This window comes from Drosophila novamexicana, unplaced genomic scaffold (assembly GCF_003285875.2).
Source record: "Drosophila novamexicana strain 15010-1031.04,08,12 unplaced genomic scaffold, DnovRS2.1 tig00001222-arrow-arrow-pilon, whole genome shotgun sequence".
Taxonomy (NCBI): Eukaryota; Metazoa; Arthropoda; class Insecta; order Diptera; family Drosophilidae; genus Drosophila; species Drosophila novamexicana.
This window is the reverse complement of record NW_020824845.1, coordinates 986,048-1,008,789: the sequence shown is the minus strand read 5'-3', so window position 1 is coordinate 1,008,789 and position 22,742 is coordinate 986,048. Positions and strand designations below refer to the sequence as shown.

At 38.4% G+C, this 22,742-nt stretch overlaps 1 protein-coding gene across 1 annotated transcript in view; it reads right to left on the bottom strand.

The window, feature by feature from the left end:
- Window positions 1–22,742, bottom strand: part of LOC115766803 (transcription factor Sox-6) — a 44,929-nt gene that overhangs the window by 4,485 nt on the left and 17,702 nt on the right. Inside the window, exon 4 of the mRNA XM_030710828.1 lies at window positions 21,690–21,804. Within this exon, the coding sequence (XP_030566688.1) occupies window positions 21,690–21,804 (115 nt within the window). The remainder of the gene's footprint in view (window positions 1–21,689; window positions 21,805–22,742) is intronic.

Genomic DNA, 22,742 nt, shown 5'->3' with positions numbered 1-22,742 from the left:
CTAACGGTATGGGATGCGTTCGTCACAGTTAAGTCGGTCATTTCATTTAGGACAAATACTTTTATAATCTCTCTTAGAAGATATTTGTAATATTAGTCATATATTTCAAGCACTTTTTTTAAAAAACGTTTCTTTATTTGAGTTTTTTTCCATCGATTAGAGGACCGTTCCGGCAACACTTGACAGCAGCTGGATTTATACGAATGGAATCTACTTATAACAATGAATCCCGGGATGCGCCGACGGATACCGTTTTATACGTACATACATATGTATATGTGAAGGTGCGCACTTGGAAATAACCGGAGATGTCAATTGTTTTTGTCTTCCTGCTGAATACGTCTTGGTCTTCGCGAGTCTAGAGCACGCGTGATTGGCTGAAACGTCAAGTTTCGCTTCGATTTTTTGCGCTGCTGCTTCTAGCGCTTTTGTCTTTTTTAACACAATGAAACGTCCATGCGAGGCGAAGCGGGCCGCGCCTCCATTTAGGTCCAAGCTGTTCGTGCGCAAGGCAACCCCAAAAGACAAAGACAGAGCCAAAACGTTTTACGTTTGTCCCTCAACTTTTGCTGTTGTTACTGTTACCTTCCCGTTTCCACAGGGCGCGGGATTCGTTAGCGGCGCTTAGTACTCGCACTCGCACTCGCATTCGTGTTAGCATTTACTGTTTACACCGACACATCGCAGAGAACTGATGCTGACGCCATGAAAATTCTTGTTGCTCTGATAAAACACTGGAATTGTCTTGCTGTCTGTTATTGCGCATGTCTGTTATTGGAGTTGAAGCAGGAGAGTACGACGACTGTGACATCACAGTCTTTAAGAGCAAACACTATTTGTTGAATTTAATTTACTCATTCTCAATATGCACAAACGGTCGGAAAGTGTGCGTGAAATACATGTATGAAACGCTCGCAAATAAAATAATAGATTGACCTGATGCGCAGAGAGAAAGAGAGTGAAAACCGGTGCGCAGAAACTCTCAACCTGAATTTCTCTCATCGCTGATGGGCGTGCATTCAATTGTTGGTACGCGATTTCATTGCGCACACATTGTCGCACGAATTACAAGAGTTCGCTCTTTCCTTAGTTTTCTGGGTTTATATGGTTGGTGGCGCATCTTTCCGTGTCAAATACATACATGCATAGTCATGCTCTACATAGATGCATACATACATACATATATGAGTGTTCTATACATATTCAAGCGAGATAAATATATATATATATATATATATATATATGCATATACATATGTATGTGCATATTTTTATAAAAGTTGCTGACGAGATATTCAACAACACCGCCGTTGTTGCCACCCAGTTCGAAAATCAATAGAATGCGAAGGCAACGCGATTGCGAACGTCAACGCACAAAGAGTATTGTTTAATACAATACTAGCAATCCGAAGCTGAAACTGAACCTGAAGCTCCTCCCCTTATCGTGCATCGTGCATCGGCAGAGGCAACCCTAGATAGATACGCCAACAGCGGTGGGTAATGCCTGGTTTGTCCCAGCCAATTGTCTCGTCAATTATTTTCCATTGTACCCGCATTGCGTTTCGGTTGGCTGACGGCGAGCGAAGGACAGAAACATACATTCCTGCTTATCTGCATACATGCATAATTGTAGATATATTTCCATATGTATGTATAGGCATGTAAATAAACAAAGATTTGTTATTATATCAGCCGTAAAAGTGAATCCTATCTACATACATATGTGCATACATATGTATGTACTTAAATACATGTTCACATACCAATAATATAAATACTGTACACCAGGTCTGCATGTAAAACATACTTCAAATTAGACTTCTTCATTCCTGATAGCTGTGCCGTCGCCACACAAGCAGTCTATAACACACCTACGTATACAATAGGCTACAAGTATGCGTGTATGTTCATATTGATGCATAAAAATAACATATGTAGTATTTGTGTACATGTTGTACGTGTGCACCTACCTGCGTACCTATTATACGAATGTGCAAACCTACTTTTATACAGGTAAATGTCAAATAAAGTATATATATTTATTCACTTATGTTAATACATTTCAATGTGTACATACATAACTACAGAATGAAATACCGTGTTGAAAAATATAACAAAGTAGATGCACACAAATTAATGTAATTCAATGTATTGTCAGAAAGGCTGTAAACCGGTTTTAAGGTAGAACTGGTTCAAACGCGGAATCCCAATTTGTTTTTTTACCATGAACCGAGCCCTAAACCAAACCTACTGCACTAAAATCAGCCGAACTGAGACCTGAACCGATCCGTACATGTCAAAAAATAGGTTCTAGTCGGGAGCTCCCGACTAGGGGATACCCTGAACCCTCTTCTTCCAACATCAAATGCATATATATATTCTATTTTAGAAGCTATATGGTAAGTTTGGTGACTCTGGCTCTTATTTTTACCAAAATTGCCCAAAAAACAGGATATCGATATCGATTTTTATCGATTGCTTGGAAACGGAGTAAGTTATCGATTATCGGAAACAAACTCGATCTGCGCGGGAACTAGGAGCATCTACATCTAAAATTTCAGCCCTAGCTCTTATAGGTTCTGAGATCCTTGCGTTCATACATACGGACAGACGGACAGACAGACAGACGGACATGGCTAGATCGACTCGGCTATTGGTGCTGATCAAGAATATATATACTTTATGCGGCCGGAGATGCTTCCTTCTGCCTGTTACATATATTTGTATTTTGCACAAATACAATATACCCTAATGCCCATTTTTGATGGGTTCAGGGTATAAAAATGGTGTAGATATAAAAACTTGTGAGTGGGCAGCTCAGCTCCAAAGAATTAAAACCTTATGGTAATAAAAAGAATAGTTTTTTATACAACTCAATTTTCGACCGATCGGATGGAAGGATATCTGAAATCTGCCGATATCTTGAAATCTCTTCGATAATTTGTGAAATTCGTAGACAGGATATTCGTTGACTGTGTAAAAAAAATCATTAAAATAATTAGTTAAAATAAATAATGCGCTCGTGTTTTTGGTTCGGCCCAGCGACTTCGGCATTTTTGGGTTTCAACCCGATCGAATGTTAAGCATAAAAGTATCATAAAATCGTTAATTACCAATTTTCAACAGCTGCGAACACTATAGTCATAACTTCAGTAAGGAATACAGCATCAGAGTGTCAGTTCGTCAGTCAGAATAAAGAGCTTTAAATATGTAGATAAAATTTTTATCCATATAAACATCTTTATCTGTTATTTCTACAACACGGTTAAATCTAACCATGTTGTGTGTTCTATAGGGTCACTAGTAGAGTGGAAAAGAGAACGGCTTAATTTGCATTGGGCCATGTTGTAGCTAAGGGGTATTTAAGGGCAGAAATGTACTCCGCCGCATTATTTGTCTTGTTTAGTATATTGATTATACGCGTGTTTATCTTTCCGAACGAATCACAAATTACATAGATGAGTTTGATGTGATTTTATTTCGTTTTATTTGTTTAACTTGTTAATTTCGGTTATGGCCTCAAAAACAGCGGCAGCGGCAGCAACAGCTATGCATGTTGAAAATTACGCTGACATGGTTGGATTGTGTTTGTGTTGGCGTTGGGTTTGTCCTGGGAGTCGAAAACGGGGAGTGGGCTTCATGACGAAAAGATCAAAGGACAATTTCCTGATTGTTTTATTTCGTTATTTTATTTTGTTTGCCTTCGTTCTGTTCTTTTGTGTGTTGTTGTAGTAGGTATTTTGGCTGTGTATAGTCTTTGCTTATTTATTCCTCTTCGTTTACATTGGCAAGCGCCATCAAAAGCCCCGGTATCACCTCTTCTATCGCTCAGACATACAGTCATATTATTTGTTTGTTTGTTTTCATTATTAAACCGTACTTCATTTGTATATTCCGATTCGATTCATTTTGTTGTGAGGCTGTGAAGGTTTTGGGTGGAGTTGCTCTAAAGATCCCCGATCGGTGCAGGGATGCAAACTTCAAAGAAGCATTTTTAATTTTCATAATTGATTAAGTGTCTCCACGCGACAAAAACAACGATCCCGTCGGCATTCCATTTTAGCGCCAGCTGCCAATTATTGTCTATGTTCATGGATTTATGCGCTATGTGGTGGTCCTTTGGGTAGGGCGGTGTTTAAGTAGCCGGTCCGCTCAACCAAGGTTAACTGAAATTACGCGCAATCCGGAGAGACCAACTCTCATATGCATGAGGCTTTTATTCCAACCTTCAATTATTAATACATTTATAATTTGCTAATATGGAACTTGAAAAGAAATGGATGCTACGGCCTAGCTTTACCCTAGCTAAAGCCCAAAACAATTTCCACTATATCGATAGAGAATATTTAGAGCGTAGGTCCTTATATCCTAAACGATATGAGAATCAAAAGGAGATTGGGTTGAGCCTCAAATAAACTTTACATACATTCATTTGCACAAAACCACTTCTATACTTCTTTTTAGTGGGTAAAAGGTATAAAAATTAATGTGAGCAACAAAAACTGCCACCCACATGTGTGTGTATTTACGTGTGCAGTTTAAGAACTTTTTGTTCCCTGAACCAGTTGTGTCAGTGTGAAAAGGGTGGAATGCTTTTATGCAAATGTGTTCTAAGACGCAGATGGAAGCATCTCCAAACAGTTGATCAATATGATATATACTCTATTGGGTTGTAGAAGCCACATTTTGCCTGGTGCATTTGCACCAAGCTATGATACCCCATTTGGATAACCATTTTGTATATGTATACATAACCAGAAGAAGACATCTCAAACCTAACGTGTACAGTGTGTACACAATTACCACAGAGCAAGCACCTCATTAACGCCACGAAATGCAACACAATAACAAGATTTGAAGTGGACATTCAGACTGAGAGAAGTGGATTCTTGGCATGGTAGGGATTCTTGTACCAAAAGGAGAGAGTATCCATGGCCTTTGTCGCGGCAGTGCTTTGTTTGTTGGTTTCGGGCCAAGCGGCTGGCAAATTGATAAAGAACCGCAGTAAATCCACAGATGCGCATGCTGATGTTGAATATGACGCCGATGGCACTGAAGACACTCATTTTATATTCATTGACGACTGCCACCAAGCGACTGGAGTAGGAGGTTGCGGCTGAAGCGCAAATGCTCCCCATTGCTTCCCGCTAGCACATTTGCACAATAGACGAAGATAAACCTTGCATATATTCTTAAGTGTATCCAAGAGAAATTGCCGTTATGTAGACACGGAAATAAACAGCCTCGGGAGTGCTCGACTACTAAAATACCCCTGACTTGCTATCTTCCTTCTGCTTCAAACGAAATATTTTTTGAACATTAAATTATAGATAATTATATGAACTTCAACTCTGCGTCTTGTGGAAACTGGAAGAATTATAAAAAAGTGAAAGAACTACGTTCCAAATTTCACGTCTCCATGTCTCGGATCAAGAACATACTTATTTCTGACTCGTTTTAAAATCGTGAACTTTATCCAGTGAGCATTTTATGTATAAATGTACACATTGTACGAGTATTTAAATATATGTACATGTATATAAGAGGACATTTCACACAACGCCCGATACCTCAAACCCGTCCTATATGTCATATATGAAAAGGTATCCATTGCAAATGCCGTTCATTCTGCTCACACATATTCGTCCTTTTGACATCCTCAAGCCGTGAATCATGCCACGCGGGGGTTGCAAAATTACGAAGGAGTTGTCGCGGTCGTCTTTTTTAGGACCTAAGTGTCGGGTTGCGCTTGGCTGCAATTTCTGTTTTTATTGTTATTATCCTTGTTATTATTATTAAACAAGCAAATGCGACGAACTCGAAGGTTCCCGATCAGGCTATACCCTGTACACAACTCCCACTTTAAAAAGATTGTTTCCTACAACTCCTGTGTTTACTATACGATTTGTTGTGTATAGTTTATATAGGGGTAATTAAAAAATTCGGTATTTGACCCAGACGAAACCGGGCAATATCAATTAGGAATTCCTTATAGCTTTATGCTATTCTATACCATGGCTCTATTTTATTCACATAGGTTCTTAAGTACTATATTCTGAAACTCGGATAATACTCATATTTTTGTCTTTTGATAAGGGTGTGCTTAGAAGTGGCGTTGAGGTAAGGGCGGATCGTTATCAAGTTGTCAGCATCGTGAAATTGGCAACCGCCAAAAATTGGCTGCGAATGCTATTAAAATTCATTGGCACGCCTGGTCGGCCGGCTGCGACTGCTACCTAAGTAAAATTCGATAAGGATGTGGAGGTAGATAACAAGACAACAGTCAAAGCTACCAGCGCCCTAACAAACGCATCCGCATCTACAGTCACATCGACGGCTTAAGAAGCAGCGACTTTAGTTTTTGTTGACGATTCCCAATTGGCCGCATCTAATGCCACTGTCACTGTCATAGCGCTGTCGCCTAAAGCGGCAAAGAAAACCGTTAATATTACAACAATCCCCGAGGAAGCAGGAGCAAATCCGTTGAAAGGTGGCTGCGGCTCAGCCTGTGGCTTTGACTGTGGCTGCAAATTACACCGATGACACGCTGTGTCATCGCTTCATTGACTTACACGAGTGGGTCGCGACAGGCGGTGGGAAGTGGGTGGAACAATTGGGCTGGGTGTACGTGGACACAGTTGGGGAAGTAGGACGTGCGATGGAGGTGATGGAGGTGGGCACTACGGCGGGTCGCTGTGCTTACTATGACGCTGTCAAAAAGTTTTTCTTTCGCGTTGCTTTCACAGCAAGTATTCATCAATAATGTGGAACAATACGGTATTGTTACTTTGTTGTTACTTCTATTGCCCTGGCAGTGGCTGTGACTGTGACTGTGCCCTGTGGATTTGCCCTTGTACTTTGCGTACCTTCTAATGCCTTTTATGTCCACATTATTAAAAAATCAATTACATTCATGCTTTAAAAAAAATATCCAAGATCCGTCAAAAAGATACCTCGATTGAAACGCAGAGAAAAACGTAAAATCTGCTTCTGCTGATTTCCATATCTCCCACAGAAAATTAAAATTTCAATTATTTTCTGTTATCTAATAGTATGTTAGCAAATACTAGGCTAGATGAAATTGTTCCGTAATGGATGCCCTATTTTCTTATTCAGAAATGGTTAATGTTCGAGTTCTTTAATTAATTAATTTGTATATATATTGAGGTTATTGTACACTGTACCTTGTGAAAATATACAGGTAAACAAATGTTCAATAAATTTGTGCAAATGTATGCAATAGTGAAAATGTAGAATCCTATTCTCTCCTCGTGTGACATCTTTGATGTGAATTCATGTTTACTTATTATAAAAAGAACGAAGATAAAATACTCTCGAAGTCATGCACCAATATACTATAAAATGTTCTAGCCCCATGGGAATTACATGATGTTGTAATACGATTTTTTTTTAGATTTTTGTTAAGATATTAGGAGCATCAAATCATATTCAAAAATATTAAGGTTAAGATATCATTTAAATCGATTTGATATTCATACCCTGAATGTATCTAACAAGCAGAAAGAGGCCTATCCGACCCCTTATAGACATTTCATGACGAAATTATATCCTTTCTTGTAAATGTAAGTGTGTATATACTTTGCATTTCCATTGTTGTACTCGAATTTTCGTTTTTGTCCATTTAAAAGATTTTAATTTTTAATGCAAGTCTTTGCTTGAAAATAAATCCGCCATGGTGTGTCTCTGCTTTTATACCTTGCATCAAAAAGCCCTAGTAAATAAAAATATTTAATTCTAATGAAATAATAAAATGTAATGTAAAACTGATTATTCAGATTTTCATTCAGACTCAAAGTGGCGTGAAATTCAAATGAGTTCAACTCAATTATTATAATAAACTGCTCGTTTTTGCATTGCTGCTGTACTTTTATTCAGCTTTTTTGTTTCAGCTTTTTTATTTTTTACTTGTTGGTCTTTTTGTTTGTTGTTTCGTATAAATCTACCTTTGAATACAGGACAATACAAAATAATTTTTTATTGTGGGCGGGTGGGTGTTTACATTACTGTGATGATACTCATTTTATTGGGAACTTAAGTTTCTTTTTCCGAATGGTACAATAATTTCCCTTGCTTGTATTTTTTACTGAACTTCCCTAGACTAATTATACCCTGTAATTATATAATGAAGTTGTGTAATTGTATTAGGCAGAAGGAATCTTCTTGCTAAACAACCGAATTGAGTCCAATTTGTATAAAATCTTCATATGCGAGCAATTATTATGTTTTTGTATACATATTAAACCATAGTCTCATCCGGCCAACTTCTAACTTATATAATACTCGCTGATTCTTAGTTATACGGATATCGATGTCGTAGCTTTTATTTTCGATGTTGCACTGATCTTGAACAGAATTGAGGCGCAACTCCACCTCTAATTGAATTCCGAAAATATTGCATCCATGCCGCACGTGTCAGCAATGGTGACGTTGGGTATTAAGAAAACCCAAAACCTTTCTATGTAAGGGGTGAAACACAAGAATGTGTACGACGTGAACATTGATCCACTCGACGATTGCTTTATTCTAATTATAATACTCACTCCAAAAAGCCCATTGACTGGGCTTTGGCCTGAGCCCACCCGTTGCGCGGCCAATGTCAAGTGCAAAGGTAACGGGCAAAAGTCGCGATAATATCCAATGTGTGTATGTTTGTACATATATGTATGTAATCTATATGAAGCTAAGGTGAACTGTTGCCAATGGGCAACACTGTCAATCCAATGAGTATGTTTTAGCCTCCGTCCCGGACCGCCTAGTGTGCTCCACGTAATTGTTTTTCTTTCTTTGCTTGGTTTTTCTCAACTCCTCCCCCAGGAGCACTGCATTGTGCATCCTGCGTCCGCGTCAATTCAATTACAAGTTATTTCACGTTCGCACTGACGCTGACGTTGACGGGATACGCACGACGCTTCCACATGTCGGTTCGTGACTGTTGCTTAAGCAGAGTCTGGGCGGAGTGGGGTGAAGCCCTATTCCCGGCCAGGAAGTTCCCGTTCATAATGGGGAAATTGAAATTTGAATTGAAAATATGAATTGTACAAAAATATGATTGTGTTTGTTGACTGTGTTTCTTTAAGCTGTAACTGCAGCAGAAGCCGAGAAAAGTGGGGATATGAAAACAAAGACCATTACAGCTGAACATAAATTCGCCCGCCCCTCGTCATAGGCCATCACTCGCTTTCGATCACATATTAGTCATGGAGATAACGAAATTTGTCCCTCCCCTGGGGCACAGGACACCCACACCAAACACATACACACACACATACACACACACAAAACATTCAATGTCAAAGAATGGTGAACGAACTTGAGCTTCCCATTCATATGCGAAAACAATGGTGACTCTAATGATGGGAAACGAGCCCAGCCCAGCCCAGCCCAGGAGGAGATGATTAAATCTAGTATAACAAAGGATAAAATAGCATTCAAATTAGAAGCTCATTGTCGTGCTTTGTTGCCAGAGTAGTATCCAAAGGAAAGCTGTTTTCAGTCATCAGCTTTGTGCCATCAAACAATGGGGACACAAATGATGCTTACAGCCCCAAAAATATAACATAATTCCATGTGCTCGTCCATGGACAAGTCAATGGATCGGTAAATTTACAGGCGGTATATGGCATACTGGCAACTCTCCCCAAGTAAATACTGATTTTTTCCCATAAAACCGAATAATAACGATCATCAATTGACATCATCAATCTTCATCCGTTACAACAACAATAAATGTCCAATAATTCTTATATCGGACAGTGTAGTGCTTGTGGAACGAGGCCAATTATGTTATGTGCCGCTGTGGGGAAAACAGCCAAAGCGAAAAGTTTTTCCGCTCAGCAAAATTGATATTCTGTTGAAAGGACCTCCACATAGCGGACCAATGCAGGCTGAGGCCTTTATAAAATTGAAGGAGATTTGGCTGTTTTTAAAAACGTGACGAGCAGGTGCTAAATTGGAAAACTTCCCAGGGCCAAATTATAACGATAATGCGGCGAAATGTGAAAATCAATTGGATGGCAATTGTTTCTGTTTCACTCTGAATCCGAGAGTTAGCTCCATGTAATCCACGTATTAAAATTGTAATCTGTCAACTGCGGTACACAAACGAGGGAGACGCTGAGTGCGTTGCCAGGCACCAACACATTTCTGTATTCAATTCTAATATACTTTTCATCCCCCTCCTATGCAAGCCTTATGTCGATTTCAAATTTGATTTTCATGCGCATGAGGCTGTCAGAATAATGTCACTATAAATATTGTTCATGTCTAAATATAACATTTATGATTTCCCCAAGAAATAATTTATAAGAAATCAGACATTTTTGACCAAATATCCGAATTTCTAGAACAAAGACAAGGAACAAAAATAAACTATCACCCTCCTCCCTACCATCAAAAACTTAGACAAACTAACAGGCAGTGGGACAGCCGTTCGACAACAATAAAAGCATCGGCATCGCATCTTCTGAACAGCACATGCATGAATGTATGTTATATAGGCAATATCCAGTGCTACGCCCCTTCGCCCTTTACTACCTAGCGCAAAGCATCGTGTAAACATTTCGTTACCATCCTTTAATGGCAACCACTCCATAAGTCCACAAACGCACCACGCACATCTCTACTCTATGTTACATTGGATCTGAGGCTATGCGAATTCTTGACAGATATAGACAGCTTTATTATTTTTATACCCTGAACCCATTAAAAATGGGTACAAGGGTATATTGTATTTGTGCAAAATCCAAATGTTGTAACAGGAAGCATTTCCGACCCCATAAAGTATATATATTCTTGATCAGCATCAATAGCCGAGTCGATCTAGCCATGTCCGTCTGTCTGTCCGTCTGTCCGTATGTATGAACGCAAGGATCTCAGAACCTATAAGAGCTTGAAATTTTAGATGTAGATGCTCCTAGCTCCCGCGCAGATCGAGTTTGTTTCCGATAATCGATTACTTACTCCGTTTCCAAGCAATCGATTAAAATCTATATCGATATCCTGTTTTTTGGGCAATTTTGGTAAATAATAAGAGCTAGAGTCACCAAAAACTTGACATATAGCTTCTAAAATAGAATATATATATGCATTTGATGTTGGAAGAAGACGGTTCAGGGTATCCCCTAGTCGGGGGCTCCCGACTAGAACCTCTTACTTGTTTGTTTTAAGAATTGTTGCATGAACCTTGGTATGCAGTTTTCGTATAATAAAGAAAATAATAACTCATGGCACATTTGATCTTTGTCACAAAAGAGTATTTATCCAATTTATATCGTATTTATATTGTATCGGAACTATTCGGTTTATGTATAGACCATATGAAAGAAGTACTGCATTTAGATTTACTGTACGGGGTACAGTTGATGGGATTTGGAGCGGTGCAAGTGATAGGGAAGTGTATGCTCGACCTGTTTGTGGTTGCTAGCAATACTTAGTACAAATACACGAGTGACTCAATTTACCACAGATTTGTTTACCATTTTAGGAGTCATTAGCTACGCAATGTACATCGATTTCGCCTCCGCCTCCGCCTCCGTTCTGACCCTCCCCAGCCTCATTATTCAACGGCATTGGCCTTTCAAAACTACTGGCAATTAAAGCAATGCCTGAGGTTGGGTCCTAAGCTTGCTCTTCTCAGCCCTTTCAGGAAGTGGCTTTGCATGGAGCGTGGTTGGTGACGTGAATTGCTAATTAACCAGCTATTTCCACTGACACTGTCCACATGCGTCAAACGCACGCCCTAATCCTTGCGGCACCAGCGGCGTCGAAGTCATCAAAACTTTGCCTGTTGTCGCATTATTTTGCTACATATAATATATATAAATGTATATGTATAGACATATACACAGTACGAGTTTCTGCCAATCGAGTAATTATCCAGGACTTTAAAAACCATTCGTTAATATTTGCAATTATGTAGGTCGTTCGCATGGAACGTGTTAGCACTCCATCAGCTCGCCGAACCTGCTCATCTATTGGCATGCTTATATAGTTACACGTAAATCTACAATTATTGCTACAGTTCATTCGGGTAACGCACGTTCCCTTATGACTGTGGAAAAAGGGAAGTACTTGAGCTTGAGTAGATGCAGTACTCCACTTAATGCGAATGGGTGGGTGTGGGTGCGGCTATGGGATATTATTACGTTACAGTGAAGAACGTTACATAAATCCAGGCTACTGGATTTATATGGATTTATACTATACACGTTCTACGAATAGGTTTAAGCAATTTGAACATGTACGTAAATACATAAATGGGTTCAAGACAATAAAGCCTTGAGCATCTTATTACATCGATTAATATGTTTCTTTCAGCCAAAACTGATTGTTCGCTAATCAACCATTTTTAGATGCCGTCGGTGTGCTGCACTTATAAGTAATATGCCTCTTGGGACATGAACACACTTAATCTTCTCTCTTTCCACATAGCTTTTAATTTTCATTTGTTTATTTTTTTTGTTTTGTTTTGAGTTTTTTTGGAGTGCGCTGTTTCTAAAAATAGGTTACTGCTCTGATCTGACCCGATCCGCTCAGGGCCAACTGCCACCATTTCTTTGACCAAAAGGCGATAAAGAACGGCGCGTAGAACGGGTGAATGGGAAGCTACATTTGAATGGAGGACTGTGCTCAGCCATTAAGAATCGGCTCTGATTCAGGCAATATAAAAACATTTCTCACCTCATTATTAAAATCAAATGGCTGCCGCAGCTGTACGCTCCAAGCTACAAAAGTGTTGTATATGGTTGACAGAAGGAAAGTGGTCTCTGTCGTTGCTTAGGTGTCGGTAGGCACTGTAATTCTACCGTTGGCTCGTGCGAGTCGTGTGACTCATGCCCAAACAACGGAATCAAATGCGGATGAGGATGACTGGATGCTGAAGCGCGACAGGTTAATAATAATGCGTTGACAGATCTTGTTTAGTTAATGAAAAATGTATAACTCAGCACAGGTAACTAATGGAAATGTACACTAAAATATAAAAGTTTATTCTAATATGCTTTGTCTTATGATCAACATAGAATCTACTTTGCAATCAAAAGGGAACATTTCCGCTAGGGTATTTAAGTTCGGCATTCCCGACTAGTCTTAAAAACTTTATTGTCTAGAAATAAATCGTAGAGTTTGCCTGTTCGTCTTTATTGCGGCTCACTGCTACAGCTGCTGTTTCAAATGTATTTTTGTCTTCTCTTTATTTGAATTTAAAAGGCTTCTGACAGTTTCTAATTTTATAATAAATATATATTATCGTTTCACCAAATTCAGAGTATTGTCCCCTAGGCCTTCCACAAAAATATTCATAATTTCCGCAACAACCCGACGTATACTTATATATGTAACATATGTATGTGCACATACATGTGCATGTGCATCTTAAATTTTTTGGATTTCTTGACTGAAGTATTTAGAAGTATGTAGGTATTATCTGTAAACAAATTAAGTAAAAATCCGAGGTCGATCATAATCAAACCTGGCCGGAGCCACCCCCACCCGAAATCAGAAAAAGTCTATTCGTTCGACTAGCAGTAATAGACAATGAACATTAAAATAAAAATGTATGAACTTTATGACATTTATGAATGTAGTGAACATTTTTCCTGTTGTCGAACGTATAAAATATGTACCATACGGTCAATTTTGATGATAGATGTTGAACGTTGTACTTTGACTAGCTACGGAGTCACCGCCTACATTTAGAACCATGAATAGGCTCACAACAGCCAAGTGGACAGATCATAAATTTTGTAAATACACACACATTTGTAAATCCTACAGCATATTCGCTATGCACACACACACATCTACAAAATAGTTTCGGGTCTATGTATCTATGAATGCCCATACATACATATATGGTTCGTCTATATTTATGATGAGATTCGTAGCTGCCATGAATGTATGTATACTTCATGTTGGTGTGGATGTGAGATAAATTGCATTCCAATTTTGATGTGCTTGATATATTCAATCGATAGCTCGTTCTTATTACTCTATATTAACGTATCATTCGATACCTGAAAATTCTTTCGGAGCTCTTGTGACAAAATTGGATTAAAACAAACATTAACACGTTGGCCCGATAAAGTTTCCCGGATTCCGACCGCAACTCCACTCTTGCCAACTGCAACACCAAGCCAATGCCGCCGTCATCCTCAGTACCATTCGCTTTTACTTCAAATTCTGTTTTCATTCATAAATTTCGCATTCAAAAATAGAATTCTCGTGCTTGCAGCGAGCTGCGATCCCGATACCGATTCCAATGCAGTAGCTCCCGATCCCGTTGTCATGCCAACGTCTCTACGTTGTCATGTTGAGGCGGTGGCCCGGCGCAGCAACGCAGGCCAAGGCAAGGTTAGCATAATTTGATTAATATTAGAATATTTGCGGGCAAATTTTTTAATGCATTTCCGGTGTGATGTGCAATTGCACATGGACAATAAGTATTTTGCCGGAGCACTATGTGTGTGTGTGTGTTTTTTTAAGGGGTGTGTGTGTGTATATGATTGTATATATAGTTCAGATTTAGTGCGCACATACGAACGGATGAAAAGTCGAGTAATTGGGCACTTGGGGCCGCATGGCCGATAACCGTCTTAAATTAACCTATTTTGAAGAGTTTTTAAATGTTTTTACATATTTTTTGTAATTATGACTCTATATCACTATATATAAAACTGTTTGTCCTGACTGACTGATTGGTGATCAACGCACAGACCAAACCGTAAGAGCTAGGAAGCTGAAATGTTTACTGTAGTCACCTTATGTGATGAAGGTGCACGTTAAGGCGGGGTTTCGGGAAATTTCACCCGCTAATATAGAAAAATCGCGAAAAACGTTTCTATGAACCTTTTTTGTTTACCATCCGATCGGCCTTAAACTCAATTTTAAATTTCTTTGTTCAAATTCATTTGAGGAGTGTTTCACACTTTTCGAAAAATCCATTCCACCTTGGTGGAAATGGGAGTCAAAAATTTAGTGGGTCTCGTTTCTCGCTCAAATTCATTTACAAGGAGCTACATAAAAAATCATTTGATACGTGTTTCAAATTTTTCGCAAAATCTAAACTCCTTCGGTGGAAAGTGCATTTTAAAGATTTTTTTGGTGAATTTTAAGTCGTGTCCGATTTGCATTAAACTTATTTCAAAGCTCTACAGAAGGATATAATGAATACGTGTTTTAGCGATTTGCAAAATTCCACTCGCAACAGTGGTAAATTGGCGGAAAACGTTTGTATGAAAGTACTTTGTTTACCGTCCGATTAGTTTCAAAATCCTTTCTAAAGCTTTTTGAGAAAAGTGATTTTATAACATATGTGCCACGGGCAAGGACGGGCTATAGCCGCTAGTACTATATAAAACTATTTGTCCTGACTGACTGACTGACTAATTGACTGACTGATTAGTGATGAACGCCCAGCCCATACCGTATGACCTAGGAGGATGGAATTTTCATGGTAGTTACTTTGTGTGAAAAAATCGCTTAAAAAGTTAATTGTAGACATTTTTGTTTAAAATTTTCAGAAAATTAAATTGAGACGTTTTTCACGATTTTCTTGGATGATAAATGATGAACGGTTAGAAGGGCGGTGTTTAAAGTTTTGCCTGATCAGCCTAAAACTAGTTTTTGAAATCACTACGTAAATAATAAATAAGTACGTGTTTATGGAAACTGTGAGGGTCAAAGGTTTCTTGGACGAAAGTTTATTTTTATGAGAATAAATACCTATTTAAAATCTCTTGTTTTTGTAGCTCCCGAGATCGAGAAGATCACAGGTCTGATACCTATCGCCACCTCCCCGCTACCACCACAGAGCTATAAATCAAGTTAATAACCCAACTTTTATTGCCAACCAATTTAAGCCACAATTTAAATGCAATTGACTTTTTCAGAATACACAAATATTCTTTGGTACAATAAGAAATACTGTAGAAAATTTCATAAAGATCGGTTAAGAAAAACACAAAGTTATATGCAATTGCGCAATTGGATGGGAAGCAGCATTAAGAATTTCTGTGTACATGTACACACACACATTCATGCACGTCTGCTTCGCATTCTAACAGCATGGTGCGGTCTGTCGCGACTTCGAGCCCTACCGGGGAAAGTATTTTTTTTTTTTTTTTTACTGGTGTGGCTGTTGAGTAGAGTCGACAGCAAGTAATGCGGTCAGTTTGAGTTCGAACCCTGCCAAGGGAACTTTTTTTATACCCTGAACCCATTAAAAATGGTATATTGTAGTCGAACTAGCCATGTCCGTCTGTCTGTCCGTCCGTCCGTATGTATGAACGCAAGGATCTCAGAACCTATAAGAGCTAGAGACTGAAATTTTGGATGTAGGTGCTCCTAATTCCCGCGCAGATCGAGTTTGTTTCCGATAATCGATAACTTACTCCGTTTCCAAGCAATCGATAAAAATCGATATCGATATCCTGTTTTTTGGGCAATTTTGGTAAATATTAAGAGCTAGAGTCACCAAACTTGACATATAGCTTCTAAAATAGAATATATATATGCATTTGATGTTGGAAGAAGAGGGTTCAGGGTATCCCCTAGTCGGGAGTTCCCGACTAGAACCTCTTACTTGTTTTTAATTTATTCGGTGCTGGAATAAGAGGGTTCAGGGTATCCCCTAGTCGGGAGCTCCCGACTAGAACCTCATACTTGTTTTAATACCCTTGCAGAGGGTATTATAATTTTGTCGTGAAATGTGTAACGCATAGAAGGAGACATCTCCGACCCCATAAAGTATATATATTCTTGATCAGCATCAACAGCCGAGTCGATAGAGCCATGTCCGTCTGTCTGTTTCTATGCGAACTAGTCTCTCAGTTTTAAAGCTACCTTAATGAAATGAAAGTCCGTCTTTCTTTTGCACGCAGCACACATGTGAAAACCAGCTGGATCGGACCACTATGTCATATAGCGGCCATAGGAACGATCGGTCGAAAATTAAGTTTTTGTATGAAAAAACATATTGTTTATCAAGATATCTTGACCAAACTCGGCATTTATTAGTTTTACTAAGGTCCTCATATATTTGCAAAATCCTATTAAGATCGGACCACTATATCATATAGCTGCCATAGAAACGATCGGTCGAAAATAAAGTTTTTGTATGAAAAAACATTTTGTTTATCAAGATATCTTGACCAAACTCGGAATTTATGAGTTTTACTTTACTTCTCATATATATGCAAAATCCTATTAAGATTGGACCACTATATCATATAGCTGCCATAGGTACGTTCGGTCGAAAATTAAGTTTTTGTATGAAAAAACATTTTGTTTATCAATATATCTTGACCAAACTAAGCAATTATTAGTTTTACTAAAGTCCTCATATATATGCAAAATCCTATTAAGATCGGACCACTATATCATATAGCTGCCATAGGAACGATCGGTCGAAAATAAAGTTTTTGTATGAAAAAACATTTTGTTTATCAAGATATCTTGACCAAACTCGGCATTACCTATTTTCCCTATGCTTCTTAGATACGGGCAAAGCCCTATAAGCATTATGAAAAGGTTGGGTTTGCAAGGGTATTAGATCTTCGGCGTGCCGAAGATAGCCTTTCTTTCTCGTTAGATGTTGCTAATGGCGGAGCTTTTAGAGAAAATGTTAATATGTTGAGTTTTATGTATGCACGGGTTAATATCTTCCCTCATGCTACATGAGAGACAACACTGTATTATGTGGATATACACATTATGGCATGTAAGGCTCTTACCTACATTCATACAGAGCTTTTATTACTTTGTGTATTTGTGATTACTCTACACACACACACATACACGCACACAAGGAAGAAAACAACAAGGCACATTTGAGTGAGACGGAAAATTTTATTTGTTTTCTATTGGCAGACCTATGAAAATGCTTTCAGACACCCATACCAGTGCATTACTCACGAACTTGCCGACATTGCTGTTATTTGTTGGTAAGTTACATGCAAATACATAGGTAAGTATGGTGCAGCACATGGTATTTAAGAGAGTGTATATGCCAGACTTGCTGGATTGCAAATGAGTGTATGTGCGTATATAGATATGGATATATATATATATATGTGTGTGTGTGTGTGTATCTATATATACACATATTATTACGTATCTACGTATTCAAACGCATTTGTAACCCACAAAAACAATACAGCCAATTGGGTACATGCAACAATTGTACAAATTAAAACATTCAAATTTATATAACGGAAGCCAGCAGCTGAATAGCGAACTTACTAATTGAATATGGTGTAAAGATACATCATACATTGTAAAAAAGGAAAAGATATCAATGCACCCAATTTTTGAGGGTTCATCGTATAGATCTATTATATGGAATAGCATTCCGATGTTGATAGGTAGGAGCATAGTGAGGTCCTAAATAATGATAAGATATAAAGCTATATGATAAAGTGAACCGTTTCGGCCGGCTCTGGCACGTATAATAACAAGCTTTACTGTGATCCTAATACATTATAAAAATTTATAAAGAACACAAGAGTACTATATTAACGGTGTATGGATAATATCTGATGTCTGCCACTATCATATATGATACTCAATCTTTTTATATACTCAATCTTTTTATTTGTGCAAAATCCAAATGTATGTAACAGGCAGAAGGAAGCATCTCCGACTCCATAAAGTATATATATTCTTGATCAGCATCAATCTAGCCATGTCCGTCTGTCCGTATGTCTGTCCGTCCGTCCGTCCGTCCATATGTATGAACTCAAGGATCTAAGAACCTATAAGAGCTAGAAACTTGAAATTTTAGATGTAGGTGCTCCTAGTGCCTGCGCAGATAGAGTTTGTTTCCGATAATCGATTACTTACTCCGTTTCCAAGCAATCGATAAAAATCGATATCAATATCCTGTGTTTTGGGCAATTTTGGTAAATAATAAGAGCTAGAGTCACCAAACTTGAAATATAGCTTCTAAAATAGAATATATATATGCATTTAATGTTGGAAGAAGAGGGTCTTGGGTATCCCCTAGTCGGGAGCTCCTGACTAGAACCTCTTACTTGTTAAAATTCTTATAGGCATAAGATGTCAAGTTTACTTCTAATATTGAGTGCTACACCTTGACAAAAGGCAAATTCAACGTAAAATATGTGATGGGTGGCCAAAACCGGTTTCAAAGATAATGGGTCGAAGTTGTCGACATGGGTCCAGTACCAAATGTGTTAATGTGTTTTTAATGAGGAACTTTGGTGTACTTGGTATTCCGATTTTATCTTACGGGCGCTATCAATTTGCGGCAACGACAACGACCCGGTTGTCTTTTTACTGTGCGCTAAGGAAACAACCCCTAGCACGTAGGCCAAACGGTCCATAACTAAACCGCTCTGGGAGGTGGCAATGCAGATTTTGTTACACTTACATTCGATAATCTTTGGCCCATCATGCTTGGGCCATTCTGTACAGCAAATCTGCTAGATAAACATCACATTAGTGTGATTTCAAGCCGATTAGCCTTTGCTCTGCATTCTCGCAACGCGCTGATGTTGCGCACTCATCATCCATGGATCTGCTGCCTCATTCAAATTTTCGTTCTTAGAGAGTGGGTTGAATACCTCAACGACAATACGAAGGATTACAACGAGCTAAGACTCAATGAAACGTAACTTTTATCTTGGTGGGAGCGCTATGAATACTCGTTAGAGGCTCGAATAAATATTCCTCATAATGGCCTGTTTTCCATAGCATACTATTTTACAGTAAATTAACAACCCCATTCCATTAAACAAAACTGTTCCTTATTTTTGCACGGTTGCAAATAAATTCCCAACAATTGCTGTAATGGTAGATACTTTCAATATTCAATTCGGGTCAACCATATTAAAATGTTGAATTTAAATAATTGTAAGTTTACAGGGGATCTAATTTTACAGGTGCAGATACATGAATCCATAACTTATCTGAGGTAGGCACCCTGTAGAATCTAAAGCTTTTAAGCTACAAGGGGGAGCAGAAAAGAAAGAGGAATAATTGCTCCAGTCGTCAGTTGTCGGCAGAGCGATGGACAGGGCGAATAAAAGAATGAGGAAAACGTGAAAACGGAAAGAAAAGCTTATTGTTCAAAGCTTGAATGCCATAGCATAGCACAAAAGCGATTCAAAAGAAAATTTAAGCATGGCACAAAAAAAACTGAAAGAGGATTCTGAGGAGCAGAATGGAATAGAATGCTCACAGAGACCACACATTCACACACACACGTACACAATGGAGAAAAGCGGAAAATAAAGAAAAACAGAATAATACAACTTTGTGTTAGTACAAAAGCTGGGAAATGCAAAATGAATGTAATGAATAGAAAACAGCAAAATGAAATATGTAATAAAAGCAAAGAAGAAAAGGCATTCATAAACATTCATACATTTGTACATATGCACATATATGTTAATGCATACACACGTACATCATTGAGTCCACCCAGAATTGAAAGATGAAATGTGAAAGCCAGTCGAAGCCAAAGGATTTTGGCTTATCCCAAATGTCCTAATGCGCCACGTCCGCTTATACAATTGGGAACACATTTGCATCAATAGCCGAGTCGATCTAGCCATGTCCGTCTGTCTGTCTGTCCGTCTGTCTGTCCATCCGTCCGTCTGTAGCTTATAAAATAGAATATATATATGCATTTGATGTTGGAAGAAGAGGGTTCAGCGTATCCCCTAGTCGGGAGCTCCCGACTAGAACCTTTTACTTGCTTTATCATAAGTACTTTATTTTTGGTGTGGCTGCTGAGTAGAGGCATAGCAAGTGGTGCGGTCTGTCGCGAGTTCGAGCCCTACCGGGGAAAGTATTTTTATTTTTTTAATTAGTGAAAAACTATTGTATGAAAGTTTTTGGTTTACCGATCGGCTTCAAAAACATTTTCAAACTTCTTTGTAAAAATTCATCTGATGTTTGACTTACAGCTTTTGGAAATTCATCCCTCCTTGGTGGAAATGGGGACCCCTGCTTGTACAGTATATGCATGCATGCATGCATGCATACATACATACATCTACTTACATATCTACTTACATCTACTTACCCCCTCCACCTCCACCTGCGCCACTGCCTCCTGCTCAACCGCCTCCTCCACTGAGGCCAACGTTTCCTGCCTTGTTAAATTTCAGCAAGGCCTACTTGAATCCTTGAGAATCGAGGAGTAGAGCACTTGGTAGAAGTTCGTTTTTTTTTAATTTGCAGCACAGCGAAAAATAGGCTTGGTCTGCGTTTGGTATTAGAAAACAAACATGCATGCATACATACATAAATGCATACATACATGCATGCACACACTAACACACACACGCCCACACACACACATGTATACAAACATTTTATCCCTTCGAACAAATTACTTGTCTTATATATAATACTAGCGGGTATAGCCCGGCCTTTTCAGCTTCCTAGCTCTTACGGTTTGGGCTGTGCGTTGATCACCAATCAGTCAGTCAGCATAAACAGTTTTATATATAAGGATTTACATATAAAAAAAAACTATTTTTGCTTAAACCCATATTTTTTGGGTTTTTTTTTTGGAATCGAATTCGTTTAAAACACGATTTGCATCCGTTGTTAAAAAGTCATGGATAACATTTTGGAAAATACACACATGGATGAGAAATGGGTGGTCTGGACAACGCCAAAAAATATTTGCTAATTTGTTACCTGGTTAATCAATCTACTTCGGATGAGCTGCAGATGTTGAATCATTTCGGAGACAGTCCGGTCCTTCCCATGCGATCGCTGTGATTGTCCTCTTGCAGTCAACGCGCTATTCTCTCTGGAGTGAAACCAATCAAAATAAACAAATGAAATTTTCGTTCATTAAGACAAAATCAATTATAAATCGGTTAAACTTTCCAAATAAGTTAAGTTTTCTTCAAAATAGAATCCTTCAATATTTATTTGGGTTTAACGAGAGTGACTACTTTGCTTTTGAATCTGTTATATTTATGTATGTGTGGCTGTAAGGGCATTTATACAAACAATTTTTAGAGCGAGCATCACTTGGTGTTGTTATAAGAGAATTCAGGGTATCCCCTAGTCGGGAGCTCCCGATTCGACCCTCTAACTTGCTATTTTTTTTCATTTTTGGCGATTTCAGTAAACGGCAAACCACAGAAAAATTATGCCGATTCTATGGACATATCAATGCGTCTGTGATTATTCGATTACACTCAACTTCCTTTTTGAAAATTGCCGAATCTAATCTCATTAAAATTACACACCAACCTAAAACTAGCAAAGACGCCTATCACTAAATCAATGTATAATACATTGGTTCAATTCCTTTGCTCTGCTGTTAATTTTTTTTGCAGTAACCATTTCTTACCTTGGGTCTATAGGTTTGTCTACTTAGTTTTTGTGTTTGATGACTGCAGAATTATGTATTTACAATTTCTGTTGAAATTATTTGACAGACAAAAATTATAAAGAACAACTTGCAGAAATAATATTGTAAAAGAGTAATCTTTTTTTATACCCTGAACCCATTAAAAATGGGTATAAGGGCATATTGTATTTGTGCGAAAGCCAAATGTATGTAACAGGCAGAAGGAAGCATCTCCGACCCCATAAAGTATATATATTCTTGATCAGGATTAATAACCGAGTCGATCTAGCCATGTCCGTCTGTCTGTCTGTCTGTCCGTCCGTCCGTCTGTCCGTATGTATGAACGCAAGGATCTCAGAACCTATAAGAGCTAGAGACTTGAAATT